We start from the raw sequence: 15,117 nt of genomic DNA, 5'->3' as shown, positions 1-15,117 counted from the left end.
GAAGTTTGGAAGCTAGGGAATTAGGAATTCACTGGTAAACAGAACCATGAGATGCAGAAGGCCCCCCGTGACAGATGACTTCAACCCAGCTACCCACAGTGGCAAGGCAATTTCACTGCAGGCAGCTGTCATCCCATGGAACAGAAAGGGCAAATGACCTCCAGGGATACCCAGGTAGAGGACAACAGTGACCTTGTAGTTATCTCCTTGTGCCTTGGAACAGGTAGCCTGTTACACTGAACCAAAAGCGAGAGAGGGAAAGGGGTAAAAACACTTTCTGTGCATATGATGTCACCTGGTACAGAAGAAGTCACTAACCTGATAGGACTGGGTAGAAGCCAAGACTTGTACTCTTCAGGAACACTTCCCGCCTCTAGCTCCCTCTACCCACCCCTATATCCAGAGTCTTGACATATAACCCAGGTTTGCAATCCGCTTGCCTTGGCCTTCCATGTGCTGGGGTCATACGTGTGTGTTACACCCAACTCAAACCTGCACATTGCCTGCTCTGTAGGTATGTCTTTGTGGAAGCCAGGCAGGCCTCCTTTCCCCTTTTCTCACAGTGTTCAGTCCGTTTCCTTAGACTTAGGCTACACATAGTTTAATGTCATTCCAAATTCCAGCCCCTGTTGTCTTTTGGTTAAGAGGGATCTCACCCTGAAGCCGGGTCCTCCAGATTCTCAAAGGCCAGAGGAGGAGCTTTGAAGCTTCTTAAAGGAACTCCTGAGTTTTGCTAAAACAAGGAAGTGTGGAGGCAGAGCAAGAGACTGATGATTGGTATAGACATCACTAGAGCGAGGGAAAACTCAATGTTTTGAGTCTCTTCCAACAGGGGGAAAGTAAAGCTTCCAGCTTGTTATATTTTCTTCCCAATGATTCCTTTCAAGAGCCCTATTACCCGTTATGGTTTTCCCATCATATTTTTGAGGGAATTGAAGCCCCATAGGGTTAAATAACCAGTCCAAGTCTCATGGTGAGAAAGAAACAGAACTAAGCCATAGGCTGTGGCTCTCACAGTAGCAAGCACCTAGATGCTTCTAGATGCCAGGCAGACATTGTCTAATCCTGAGAAATGAGTCTCACTGGGCTTACATAGGAGTTGACAAACAGGCTTAGCAAGGTTAAGTGTCCTGCCTGGGGACATCAGCAGGATGTGGCAGGACTCAAGAGGAGATTGGAAGGTCCACGGAAGTCTTTTCATCTTCCAGTCTCCTCCAGGGCAGAGAAAGAACATCAGGCATGTGGTACTTCAGAAACCTTGTCCCTAGTGTCTCAGTGTTCTGTATCCATCCTGGGCTCTGTTGAGATGTATCCATGATAACCTGTCTCTCCTACCTTCCACATACAGCTTTGTCAATGCCATCTGCCCTGGTGCCAGCAGGACCATCTCACCACCTCTTCTTCATGCTTGTAATAGTTCCATAAGAAGCCTGGTCCACTGTAGAATCACTCAGGTTGCAGGCTCTCATTCCACATCCCCCCTAACAACAACTCCTTATATGTTCCACATTCTATAACCCTTCTCTGGAATGTCAATCACTGCATCCCTTACTTTGCCCTTTCATGTTGAATGTCCTCACTACCTGTTTGTGTTAATTTTCTATACCAGCCCCCAATTGTCCCAAGACAGGGTTTCTCTGTATATCCCTGGCCATCCTGGAACTTGCTTTGTAGGCCAGGCTGGTTTTGAACTCAGAGAGATTTCATATGCCTCTGCCTCTCAAGTGCTGAAATTAAAGGTGTGCACCACCACCACTAGGCTTGTATTGATGTTCTAAAAGAAGGCACTACTGGATGGGACAAGCTTTCATTTTGTGGAGTGCTTCTTTGTCTTGTAGGCACGTAGCACCTTCTGACCACCTGTCTGGTGCATACCAGGTGTGTTCTCTAGTGAAATGCCAATGGCTGCCGTAACTCCTCCTGGCTCCCCACTGTGAGTTTTCCCCTCTTGTATCTTGTTGTCCTCTCTGGAAATGGTGATATTTTATCCAGAGGCTTCTGCCTACTCAGCCTGGAGTAAAGTAGGCATCTTCCTAATGCCTTCTTAACACTTCTAGGTCATTTTGTGATCCTTTCTTCCTTACAGTTCCAAGCCAAGCTGAAAGACAAGTTATCAGATCCTCATGCCCAGTCACAATCATCTGCTGATCCCCACATTCTCCCTCTAATTTCCTGTAGAGTATGCACTGGCTCTTTGGGAGCCTCATCAAGCAACACCTTTGTACTTCTTAGGGATTATCACGTCTACCAAGATGTCATTGCAGTACCCTTTGTCTCCAACCTCATTTTTGATGCTTTTGCCTGTTTCCCCACTTTAGACCCCCACTCTCTATCTGGCCTTAGATTGTACCATCCAGGGACAATAACCAATCAAATTGGTTGCAAATGCCCTAGTTTCTGATCATCTCTTCTGTGTCTTCAGTTCACCCCCTTGCAACCTCTGAACGTGATAGTTCTGAGTATACCAGGAACTTTTTTCTTACCCTTCCCCACACCCTTGCATTATTGCTCCTGGATAAACTCGGGCCATGAGGTCACTCCTGGATGGGATAAATCTCTTTGGGGAGGTGGTGGGCACGGTTTTGTTCTGTAACTAAGTGGCCTGGAACTCTAGGCTTTCCTCCCTCCACAGCCGCAGCTGTGTGAGGATTATGACCCATGAAGCACAATTGGCTGCAGATCTTCCTCTCAAGGGCTGCTCTCTGGCTGCGCATGCTTATGCTCTCCCATAGGGTATCCGTGAGAAATATTTGGTGTTTCCTTTTGCCCCCCAGGCATCTGCAGAATTAGCTTCTCTTTTCCAAGTCACCCTCCAATGGGAAGCCTACCCTGGTTCTCTCGTTCGAACTTGCGATCCACCCTAATATGTCACCTCTTTTTGGCTATTGTGCTGACCACTGAGATGTTGCACCTTCCCCTGGCTATTTATTCCCCTAGAACGGAGACTCGGCAAAGGCAGGGGATTTTGTTCACCTCAAGCCAGTGCCAGAACAAGGCTTGGCCCTTACATGGCTATCGAGAAGAATTTGTCACGTGAGAACCAAGTGCTAAGACTGCTTTCTGAACGCACATCAGGCAGGCTTCTCACTATTCTGTGTCATCTCAAAATGTATCATAGGTATAAATTACATTTGTATATGTTTTGGGTTTGAGACTTTTCTGGCCGTGGGTACTAGTGGGGTACAAGGAATAAATTCCATAAAATACCTTTGACAGTGTGTCTTAGGATTTTACTGCTATGAACAGACACCATGACCGAGGCAACTCTTTTTTTTTTTTTTTTTTGAGACAGGGTTTCTCTGTGTAGCCCTGGCTGTCCTGGAACTCACTTTGTAGACCAGGCTGGCCTCAAACTCAGAAATCCGCCTGCCTCAGCGTCCCGAGTGTTGGGATTAAAGGTGTGGGCCACCACACTCGGCTATCGAGGCAACTCTTATAAGGACAATATTTAACTGGGACTGGCTCACAGGTTCAGAGGTTCAGTCCATTATCATCAAGGTGGGAACATGGTGGCATCCAGGCAGGCATAATACAGCTGGAGCTGAGATTTCTACATCTTCAGCTGAAGGCTGCTAGCAGAATACTCACTAGGGCAGCAAGGATGAGGTCTTAAAACCTACACCCACAGTGACACACCATGCCATCAAGGCCACACCTTCTAATAGTGCCATTCCCTGGGCTGAACATATACAAACTATTATACAGTGTATTGACAATTCACAAGCTGGACCAAATGATCTTTTAAAAGCAGACAAATGTTTCATGTAGTGCTGACAAAATGAAGACATGGGATCCGATTCAGTGCTTTCCTGTTTCTTTTTTCTTCCTCTTTCCCCATCTTACTCTCTCACTTCTTCTGTGCATCTTTTCTTTACTCTACCCTCCCTCTCATCCTCCTTGCTTCTCATTTTATTATTCTTACTCCTCTGACCCCCTTTTTCCTCTCTTTAGCTTTTTCAAAGAACAAAGCAAATTATGTTTTGGAAGGAATTTTAATTTCCAAGGCACAGGAAAAAACGAAATTGTCCCCACTCCCGAGTTTCCCTTGAGCATCTGTACTTTAATGAAATAAATGGCCTGGAGAAAACTGGGAAGTGTGGAGGTCAGGTGATGGGTCCATCGTGTCTGGCTTCTCTCCCTCCTTCTGTTTGGACTCTGTATCTCTAGGGGATGGATCAGGCCGGGAAACTTGGCCCTAGCCCCTTGTCTCCTGCTACTTATGAAATCGAAATAATTGACAGGTGAGCTCAGAGACCTTGAAAAAAAAATGGAGGAAGGAGGGAACAATTCCTCAGAACTGGATCATGAAGCTGGTACAAAAACAGAGCCCTCTTCTTGAATGCCAAGTTTTATTTTCAAGAGGCGTTGGCCTAGGGGAACCCAGTTTTCTCTCCCTTCTCAATAAATTGATCCCAAACAGCTGTAGGTGATAGAACAAGGGAGCAGTTTTGTTTCATGCTGAACTACCAGATTCTGATGGCATTTGTCAAGCAGCTGTTTGAGGCCGCATGAAAAGCACATGACTTAGGTTTAGTTCATACTCAGCTTCATCCTTCGAACGTGCTTTTGTCTCTGGAACCTTGGGTATATTGCATATATCCTTAGTGTCCATTTCCATTACTGGAAACGGATAGTGGTATCTTCCTTACTGAACCTTTTTAAGAACTGCACCGAAGCAGTGACAGTGATGCATAGGAAGGAAGATGGCCATGAATCTGGATGCTCTGGTATCTTATATGTGTTGTTAGATGTATTCCCTGGCAGGTAACCTGGAAAAATGGTGGTCATCTGATGGACACTGGGTACCTCACCATTTAGTATTGCTTACATGTAGATGTGTTCAGGGCCAAACACTGGGATTGGATAAACAATTAGGAGCCTTACTCCAAGATATTATAGATTCTTCTTCTCTTGGCAGCCACTGAATGCCTGGAATTCTTCATTTAGGGGTGGGACCTCGTGAAATTTCTCCCACCTCCATTGGCATGTTATGCAGGTTTTGGTTAGGCAACCATGCTGTTTACATTTCATGTGTGTAGCATTCCAGGCATGTCTGGAAGGCACTATCTCACTGCAACCTTTTAAGCAGCATTATCACCTAGCTCTGTTAAGAGACTATGAATTGGGGACCATGAACATTTACAGCATGGTATTTTAGGCCATTTCTCTGTTGTGAGACAGAGAAGATTCAGCCACTCTTGATGTGCAAAGCCAGCATCAAGATGTATCCAGGTACAGAATGGAGGGCCATTAAGATGGCTTAGGCTATCACCACAGAAAGAAATGGCTTCTGAGTGGTAGTACCTTCCCAGGCCAGGTAGGTTTCTCATTTACACCGTATGTCTCACAAGGCTGGCCTGAGGTTCTACTCAGGCTCGGTCCTGGTGGTTGTTCCATCATGGCTTTTGTTCTCACAGTCGCAAAACCTAGATACAGGGCTGAAGATGTGGCTCGGTTACTAAAGAGCTCGCTTAGCATGCCTAAGAGCCCTGGATCCTTTCCTGTAAATTATACTGATAAATTGTCATATGCCATAGTGTGTTAAAAGTGACCCCCCCTTGAAATACAGAAGGCTCTCCTTTGTTTCCTTGAAAATCCCCATGCTGAGCAGGCTGGGTCCGTGTCTGTGTAACAGGGAGAGGGAAAACAATAACTAATAAGGGCATTAAAAACAGTATGGCCTTGAAGGTGAACCATTTCTCACGCAGGTGACTAGCATTTACCCCATGCCATAAAAAATGTTCACAGTGGGAAGAGAGAGTGGAAAGCTCATGCCAAGCTAGAGAACTCACCCAGGGACCCAGCAAACTGCCTCACCCAGGGACCCAGCAGACTGCCTCTGCTTCCTCATTGATTTCTGTTGGATATTTGTGAGCCCTGATTTGACGTTACCTTTGATCTCTCTCTCAATCAGGCTGCTCCAGTCCGTTTCTGTTGAAGGTTGTAAACTCTTAACTGGATGGTGCCCTGTAATATGTTGCTTTTTCTGTCTATCTGTAGTGACTTGAATAGAAATGCTCCCACAGGTTCACAGATTTGAATAATTGATCCTCGGGGGGTGGCGTTACTTGATAGGAATTAGGAGGTGTGGCCTTGTTGGAGGAAGTATGTCACTGGGGATAGGCTTTGAGGTTTCAAATGTTCAAACCAGGCCCAGTGGCTGTTTCCTTCTGCACATATCTTATATGTGTTGTCAGATGACTTACACATGGGCACACAAGCTCACGCTTGCTCATGCATGTACATACGCACACACATAATCTTTTTATGTAGCTCAGAGTAACTTAAAACTCCAAAGTCTTCTGTGTCAACCCCCTGAGTGCTGGGATTACAGGCATGTGCCATTATACCCAGCTTGCATAGGATAGATATTGTGTCAAATACTTTCTTTATCAACCCCACAGAAAGGAAGGCTGAAATCTCCCTAGGGTCATTTTCTAAAACTTACAAGAATGAAGGATAACAGGAGCAGAGTCCATGTAGTTTTTCTGAGAAAAGAAGGAGGAGGAGATGGAGGAGGAAGAGGAGGAAGAGGAGGAAGAGGAGGAAGGGAGGGCACCAGGAGATAACTGACTTATTTGTAGTCCCTTTTCCTATTTTTTAAAGTCTGAGAACATATCAGACAGCAAATATATCCTGAGACAATATCGGCTGCCAGACAGCTCATGAAAGCTTTGTGAACTGCAACTGGTCAACAGTGTCTGACCCGGACACAGGGAAAGGCCAGCGTGGGCAACTCTGCTGGCATTTGTCCGCAGAGATATCAACCTACAAAACAAGGCAAATCAGGTAGGAACCTGGACAAAATGATTTCCTGATGTCGCCCGAGAGGATCAGAGCTTCTGTTCCTAGTTACAAATATTCCAGCTGGTCCTATGCATATCATATATGCATGAAACTCTATTCGTGTGAGTGGAATGGCTTATGAAGTGGACCCAGTGGACTGAATAATTGAAAAAACTGCTCTTCAGAGAGCAGAGCTGGGAACTTTGAACAGGAGGGCTAAACCACTTAGTGCTTTGTGGTGCCCTGATCATCTATGAACCGGATGTGCCTCTTGGTCTCTAAAGTAGAGAGCTGGGTTTCATTGCCTGGGATGATAACCTGGGGAGGTAGGACTGTCAACACACACACACACACACACACACACACACACACACACACACATTGTTTGCTGGCAATTTGGGAAATACAAACTACATTTTTCTTGAAATGCACTCAGTACATCAATCAGCTAGAAAACGCTGACAGATCCAAGGGGACAACTGGAGTGAGTTTAAGAAACATTCTCTTTACAGAGATGAAAGAGACAAAGCAAGAGTAATTAAACACTAGAGGCCAAGCAACCATGAGGGGACTCTTCCAATCCTAGCCTTTAGGACATCAGGAGGGAAGGGATCTGCCAGGGACCTGTGAATGCTGTCACCAAACTAGAGAGCTGCTAAGTAGAACCATGGCTGTGGGGACTCAGCTTTTCCCCTTCCATCTCTGAGTATCCTGGCAGAAGGCTCATAATCTGCCTAATAGTCCTGGAGACAGACCTCTGTGGCCACACAGCTAGGTAGGGCATAGTAAATATATTAGAAATGTCAACAGACGACGGGGGAAGGGAAGGATGCTGGGCTCAGGCACCACATTCATCTCCTTCAGATTGGCCAAGTCACCAGTTCTTAGAGGCCAATACTATTTAAATCTATTTTCCTTGATCTAACTTGTTTGGAATAATGTTGTTTAGTTTGTTTGTTTTTGTTAGTGATAAAGTTTCTTTTAATTTTAGTGAAAGGTTTCTTGCAAACTGTGGGGAGCAGGTGTGGTAGTAGTCCCAAGATGGCGCCAGGGACTGTAGCCAAGTCGTATAACTTGCACCTGACTTCCTCATTCACCTGAAAATAAGCCACGTCCATTATAAGAGCTGCATAGGCGCACCATGACCCAAGATCAGGCCATTTGATGAAGGCCAATGAACTGAGATTATGTGGACTGGGTTGATGGGGCATGGTTGAAGGGTTATATAAGGGATTGCGATTGGGGGCTGGAGATTCCTGCTTGCATGTTGAAAGGTTCCTGAATAAACTGCTTTGAGAAGAACACTGTGTCGTCGCTCTTTTTTGCTGGTCGGAGACAGAAGCAACAGCAAACATGTCACTTTTTCCTATGAAAAGGAAGCAACAGCTGTGGTCTAGCTAATAGTCATTGTATCAGGCATGGCTCAATGTCTTCATCACTACAAGTCCTTTGAACACATTGGACTGGGACCTTGTGTACAGTCCTGGGTGGTGAAGATTCAAAAGCTGGATCATTTGGAGCAGCTATTTTCAACCTGTGGGTCATGACCATTTGAGGGGTCGCAAATCGGATATCCTGTATATAAGATATTTACATTACGATTCCTCACAGACGCAAAATTACAGTTATGAAGTACCAACAAAAGTAATCCTATGGTTGGGGTCACCACAACATGTATTAAATGAAGAAATGTATTAAAGGGTTGCAGAATTAGGAAGTGGAAACCACTGCTTAGAGCCTTCTCTGTGTATATGTATTGTCTGACATGTGCATGGTCCCATCAGATAGGCAAAGCCTTTCCCTATGAAACATTTGTGTGAATGTTGACAGCGTATATAGGAAGTTTTAACCACAGCTTCCTGCTGGATGTTTACAGCCTAAGACTGCTCTCTCATAAACCTTTTAGGTAAGGTTTATGACTAGCTAAACCTGCCTCCTCCTTGTTCCGCTATATACAGTAAACCTGCCACCTCAATTCAGATGTGTAAAAGAAATGCATTCAGTTTCCGGCTGCTGTGTCTCCATTGCAGTGCTTGGTCCACCTGAGCCTAGCTTTCTGTACATGTGTCTGTGTGTCTGTCCTCTCTTCATTCCCTGATGTCTGAGTTAGGTCAATCACTGAGCCCTGCAGAGCACTCTTCTCCTTGATGACAGAGGACTTTGATTCAGTTGGAGCAATTTTTTTTTTTTTTTTTACAGCAAAAAACCAGAAATGATGAAGAGAAAGAGTAGGACCAACTTTTATTTAATACATAACATGTGCCAGGATGTTAAAGTTTTAAATATGCACAATGTCGTTTAATAGCCATCAAAATTGTGAGGAAAACACCATTATTATTTCCATGTTAACAATGTGGGAACAAGTTGAGAGGAATTGTAACCACATAACTATTAGGTCATACCAGATGAAACTGCCAATATTCGGTCATGTTTGATGAATGTGTCAACTTCATATGGCTCGACGATGTGGAGTACATTGCAGGATCAGCTTTAAAATCAAGAGTAAGCTCATTGTGACTAAGCCTTTGTGAGTGACCAGGGAAACCTTGATAACGCAACTCAAGTATTACATTAAATAATGTTCCTACGCCTGGGACACAGTGAAGCTCACAAAATGTTCTTTTTGTGTGTGTTAATTGTATTCTGCCTGCTGTTCTTACTCCCTGGGGGAGGCAGTGTACAGCTGTCTGAACAGATGTGGTCAGTAAGACTGGGAGGAGGCCTCTTGCTGTTGACTAGGTCCCATCCCAGGAACCTGGAAGGTTCCAGCTTTGTTATCAGTGCCTCCCCCCACACCCCATATGCTTCCACTCCTGTTTCTCAGGGAGTTTCTTCTGCCTTGCAGTTCTAAGTCAGCTCTTTTGTCCAGATCAGAGGGAGTGTTATGATCATTAGGTCTTCCCTGGTCCCTATACCTCATGATAGCCCAGAAGTTTCACTTCATCAGCAAACCCATCCCTGGAGTTGAAGTGCCGGAGAGCTGGGGATGGATGGAAGGGCAGCTGCCTTGTTGACTGTGTTATGTGGATATGTGAGCTGACTGAGTTCACATGATTACTTCTGGCAAGGAAACTGGCTAAAAATTCCTCCTCTCTTTACTTGGCAAGAGGAAAGAGAAGACTCCCTTGGCTGAAGGATGTGCTGTTTGGGTTTGGTTTTAGGGCTTGGGGAAACTTTGTCTCTAAAAAAACAATAGTATAGGATTATCAGATTTAACAAAGCAAAATGCCACCAGACTTGTAGATAGATTTGAATTTTAGGAGTATATTCTATGCAATATTTGAGCCATATTTCTATTAAAAATTGCTGCTTATCTAAAATTCAAGTTTGACTTTATGCTTTTGGCTTGAGTTGGGCCCTCTGTAAGTCAGGTGTGTTGTCACCTTGGCATATAAAGAGCTGAAGTGTTTAGGGCTGATTAAGCTATGAGGCTGTTCCTTCATGAACTATGGGATTAAGGCCCTTATATGATACTTTGAGTCAGTGTTCAGTGAGCTTGCCTTAAGCTTTTAGGATACAATCTTTGTAGAATGCACCAAAAAGGCACCATCTTGACTGCAGAGAGCAGTTTGAACCTACAACACAACTGCCTGTGACTTGATCTTGGAGTTCTAACCTCCAGAGCTGAGGGATACAAACACTATTTATATTGCTCAATCCATAGAATTCTGTCACAGAGTAAGACACTCTTCTGATTTGTTGCCGTGAAACACCATGACCAAAAGCAACATGGGGAAGAGAGGGCATATTTTATCTTACATTTCTAGGTTGAAATTCATCACTTAGAGAAATCAGGGCAAGAACATGAAGCAGAAGCCATGGAGGAATGATGCTTACTGGCTCACTCTCTGGCTTGTTCGCTGGCTCACATTCATCTAACTTTCTTATATAGCGTAGGCTCACTTGCTAGGGATGATGTCACTGCCCACAGTGGGCTAGGCCCTCAAACAATAATCATCTATAAGTGCTAGTGCTTATCATCAAGCCAGGATTCTTTGCAATCATCAGTCAAGATAACTTCTCACAGACACAGCCATGGTCACAGGACATTCTTTCTGATCAGAGCAATCTCTCAACTGAGGTTCTCACTTCCCAAGTGACTCTAGGTTGTATCAAGTTGACGAGAACTAACCAGCACCAAGGCTGTGACCTCCTAGATTTAGTAATCTTAGAAGAGTCCACTTTGTCCACCCTTCAGGTGCTTTGTCATAATGTATGAACGTCACACATTTAGACTCCCAACACTCTTGTGTCTCAGATGAACCTCGGCTTAAAGCCCAGTCTCAGTATTTTAGTGGCTAGGCGAGTGTAGCTGGATCACTTAACCTCTCTAAGCCTCCATTTCTCCTTAAATAGAACAACCACAGCATCTAACTTAGGGATGCATTGAGGGTTAAATGAAGCTACAGACTAGATGTATAGTTCCTAACATTTGCCACTGTCAGTAGCACAATTACTCTTATATATGATCCAGATGGGGCAGTCATACCCCCCAAAAAGAATTCTATAGCATCACAAGCTCCAGTTATGGGAGCAAATCTCTGAGTGCTCTGTGCAAATGAGCCTTCAATTTCAACTTCAATTTACAGGAGCCCCGTGGACCCAGAAAGGAATTAAAAGAAAGGTTTCAAGGAGAGAAATGACCCAAGGGGCACTGGTTCCCAGCCCTCAGTCTAAAGAGGTCTTCCAGGGCTTGCCATACAGCAAGTGTTGAGAAGGAGGTTTTGCTCTTCCACCCTTCTTCCGGGAAATAAAGAATGGAAGTCTGAGTTAAGTGGGAGGACAGTGAGGGCTCCTTTCAAAGGAGGGAGAAATTCACACATACAGAAAAATTTCATGGACCAAGTTTGGGTTCCCATAGTAATTCTAGACCGAGGTTCATCAACATCTAGTAGCATTACTGACAACTAGTAATTTGCAATGCTAGAAGCTACTGGGGTTATCTTCAACCCCAACACTCATCCTTAAGACTTCGTACATTTCACAATCGAAGAGACCAAGGCTCAGAGGGTTGAAGTAAGTTCTTACAAACCATCCAGCTGTTAGATCTGAGATCTGAGTGGTTGGTCTGACTCCAAAACTTATGCAGCTCCTGGTGTGACGCTCCATTCTCTGGAAAATTAAGGGCCCCTCCTCCTGGTTTGAACTAGGGGAAAACGTCTTCCTGCAATTCAAATCTAAATATATGCATCAAGCTAGATGCCATGAGAATCTAAAAGAGAAATCTAAGATGTTGCTTCCTCAGAGCCATTTCCAGTACTGACATCATACATAAACACAATCTAGCTAAAGAGTGATGTGAGGCATTTTGAGTTTGGGCCGAAATGATCATTCCCAGAGTTAGAACTTTGAACAGAATGCTCTTTGTGTATGTTGGCGTCACATGCCCTTCTGCTGCCAGGAGGGGACCATAATTTTAAAAGAAGCAATGAAGCTTTGAAATTCATGGGTTCAACAAGCCTTGTGTCCCAATGAAGCCTTAATTCTCTTGTCTTATGGTAGACTGTGCATGACTTTCAGATAAACATTCAGCCATTTTCTTTGTGGCTCTCTGCATAAAGTTGACCTTTCCTCGTTCCCTCCGGATGGCGGTGTACTCGTAAGCTTTGAGCTTGCTGTAGTAATCGGAGAACTTGTTGTAGAGGATGGAAATGGGCATCCCATTGAGAATAATCCCAAAAGCGATGCAGAGGAAGGCAAAAAGCCTGCCTAGGTGGGTCTCCGGGTACATGTCTCCATAGCCCACGGTGGAGATGCTTACCTAAAAGGAAGCAGTACAGAACGGTTAGCCCTGAGAAGGGAGTGGAAGAGGAGCCTGCGGTAAAGAGCCCCACCACCCTGTAGGTGCACATGGGAATTGCTAAGAGCTCCCACGGAGGCAATTTTCAGAGCTGCCTGCAGGACTGTGCCATGCAAGGAATACAAGCCATGGAGCTAAAAGACTGGTTCAAATCCTGACTGTGGCATGCCAGTGTTTGTATATCCAGCACAGGGAAAGACGAGCAACCTTAAGGAGCTGTAGGAACAGCACTGATGTAACATATGCTGAATTCCTAGCATGGAAAGTATGCAGTAGTTGTCTTGTTTGCATGCCTCTTTCAGTTGGTGTTAGGACTGTGTTAGGACAGGGGGATTCCTTGGATTCACCTTCATTATGAATGTCTGAGAAAAAGCTGGAGCTTTGAAGCAATCAGATCAGTGTTCAAGTCCAGACTGACCCTTCCCAGCTGGTGGATATACATTTAGATGCTGGGACCATCTCTCAGGGTTCTGGTAAAGATGGAATGCAGAAGTAAATACAAAGCAGTGGGCACTGTATCAGCCACCCAGGATGCTGACTACCTCTCCTGGGCTCCCCTCTTCTTTAAAAGGCATAACTATAACACACCCAGAGCTGTTGTGTTGTTCAACTGGCTTTTCAACGGAGGCCCTTTAATTTGGCACATGTAGAGAAACAGACAAGGGGGCCCTCAGAAGACCTCATAGAACAGAACTATATTCATCCTTCATGAAACTCCTCTCTTCATTCTTGTCACTCTGTTTTAAATCCCACTAATTAGAGATTTATTTCAGTTAACAAGCTTCCTGTTTAAAATGCAGATCCCCGCAGGACTAGTTACCACTTAGTACAGCCTGAGCCAAGCCTGGGGAAGACCCCAGGGGACTATTTCTACGCCTCATGTGCTTCCATTGGTCCCTAGATTAAGTCACTAGAAACCTCTTTAGTAGGGATGGCTGTTGCTTGCAACAGTAAAACCTTCCTGTTGCCTAACTCCCGACCTGCTTGCTGCTCCACGGGTTTGGGTGATGCTTGTCCTGAGCTTCCAACAGGTGGCAGTAATTATACAAAGTCACTCCCTTGCCACCCGGAGATGACCTCCTTTGGCTCAGAGATGTAAGCACCTTTTGTGCTAAGAATATAAAGGTTAGTCTGAACCTTCAAATGTGGCTGATTGATTAGAATGAGATGGAAAGAGGAGTCAGCTGGGCGAAGCCAGTGGCAAAGTGCCACAGACCCATCCGGCCCACAGACAGGGAAAGGTATATCTCTAAGGAACGACAAGCCCCAAGGCGCACTGCTCCATCCCTGTCAAGAGAAGTGCCTTTCCCCGATGTAGAACACAAGCAAGCATGGCAGAGGCAGGGCAGCCTAGACAGGGTTAAAGAAATAAGGACCATAGCTGACATCTCTGGTCCAAACCGACTTCACATTTGTGTGGGTTTTGGGCAACAAAGCTCAATTCTCTCTTGCTCAGTTTTTACTTTCGACATATAATAGAGAGAGTGATAGTACCCACCTTCTGTGATTGTAATAGGAATCCACGGGTGTGCTTACTGACAGGCTGTAGGGACTCATTCATGAGAGAGACCTGAGGGACCCTGTCTGGAAGCTGGCCCCAGCTCAAGAGAAGCAAACACAAACACTTATGGAGCATACGCTCTGTCAGGAACTTGACCTCTTTTGTATCTACGAGACCCAGAGGCTTTAGAAATAGGCTCCTTCAGACTTTGGGTAAATACAGGATGAGGGAGATTTTTGCTAGAGGATATTCTTTCCCCACACTCTGGATAAGGACATAAAGAGCAGCAGAGGCCACGTTACACCTTGGTTCATTTCCATGTCTGTATGTGTACCTGTGTGTCTGCATATGTATCATTTGTCACTGGCCATACCAGAGCCACACCTCTCTCGAGGTGTCTCGTGAGCTTAGCTGTGGTTTTCATCTCTCACTATTACTTACACTCCAGGATGATCAGTCAACTGAGTCTTCATAGAGACCACTGAAGAGAGTTTGGTTACTGGGACAAGTGATAGGAAGGAGCGGATTTAGAATAAGATATAGCTACAAAGGAGAAGGCCTTGCCCTTGCATTCAGTCAGATACACAAGGGTCCAGCAGTACGTGTGTTGGGAAGCGGCTAGGAGGACAGAGAGGAAAGGACATGATTAAGACAAAGTGTTGTTGTCAAGCTTTTGATAAATTCCCACACTGGCCCAGCATCACCCCCAACCTTACTTTCTTTGAGTTTTGTTTCCCATAAATTATCAAGACCCTTTTATTTTGTTTCTTTTCTTCTTTTCTGTTTTGAGATGATGATATCATTACATCATTCTTATTTTTGTTTCTTGGCTGAACTTGGAGGGAAAAGTCATAAGTAAATGTATTTGTCTTAAATAAGAACAAATATCTGTTATGCATAGTCAGGTCTGAAAAATTTGAAGTATCTTGGATTTCTAGTTTCAGAGAAGAGACCTCTTCTACTAGGAAGGCTATGAGAGTCTGGTTCCCAAGAATATGTTCAAAATGTAGAGTTTTTTTTTTTTTTTTTT

The 15,117-nt window shown here is 44.7% G+C and overlaps 1 protein-coding gene across 1 annotated transcript in view; it reads right to left on the bottom strand.

The window, feature by feature from the left end:
* Positions 1-9,004: 9,004 nt before the first annotated feature.
* The window catches only part of Kcnv2 (potassium voltage-gated channel modifier subfamily V member 2), a 14,807-nt gene continuing 8,694 nt past the window's right edge, over positions 9,005-15,117 (bottom strand). The window contains exon 2 of the mRNA XM_021152536.1: positions 9,005-12,547. Within this exon, the coding sequence (XP_021008195.1) occupies positions 12,266-12,547 (282 nt within the window). The 3' untranslated portion in view covers positions 9,005-12,265. The remainder of the gene's footprint in view (positions 12,548-15,117) is intronic.

This window comes from Mus caroli, chromosome 19, assembly GCF_900094665.2.
Source record: "Mus caroli chromosome 19, CAROLI_EIJ_v1.1, whole genome shotgun sequence".
Classification (NCBI taxonomy): Eukaryota; Metazoa; Chordata; class Mammalia; order Rodentia; family Muridae; genus Mus; species Mus caroli.
Note: the sequence above shows the minus strand (reverse complement) of the source record. Positions and strands in the feature narration are given on the sequence as shown.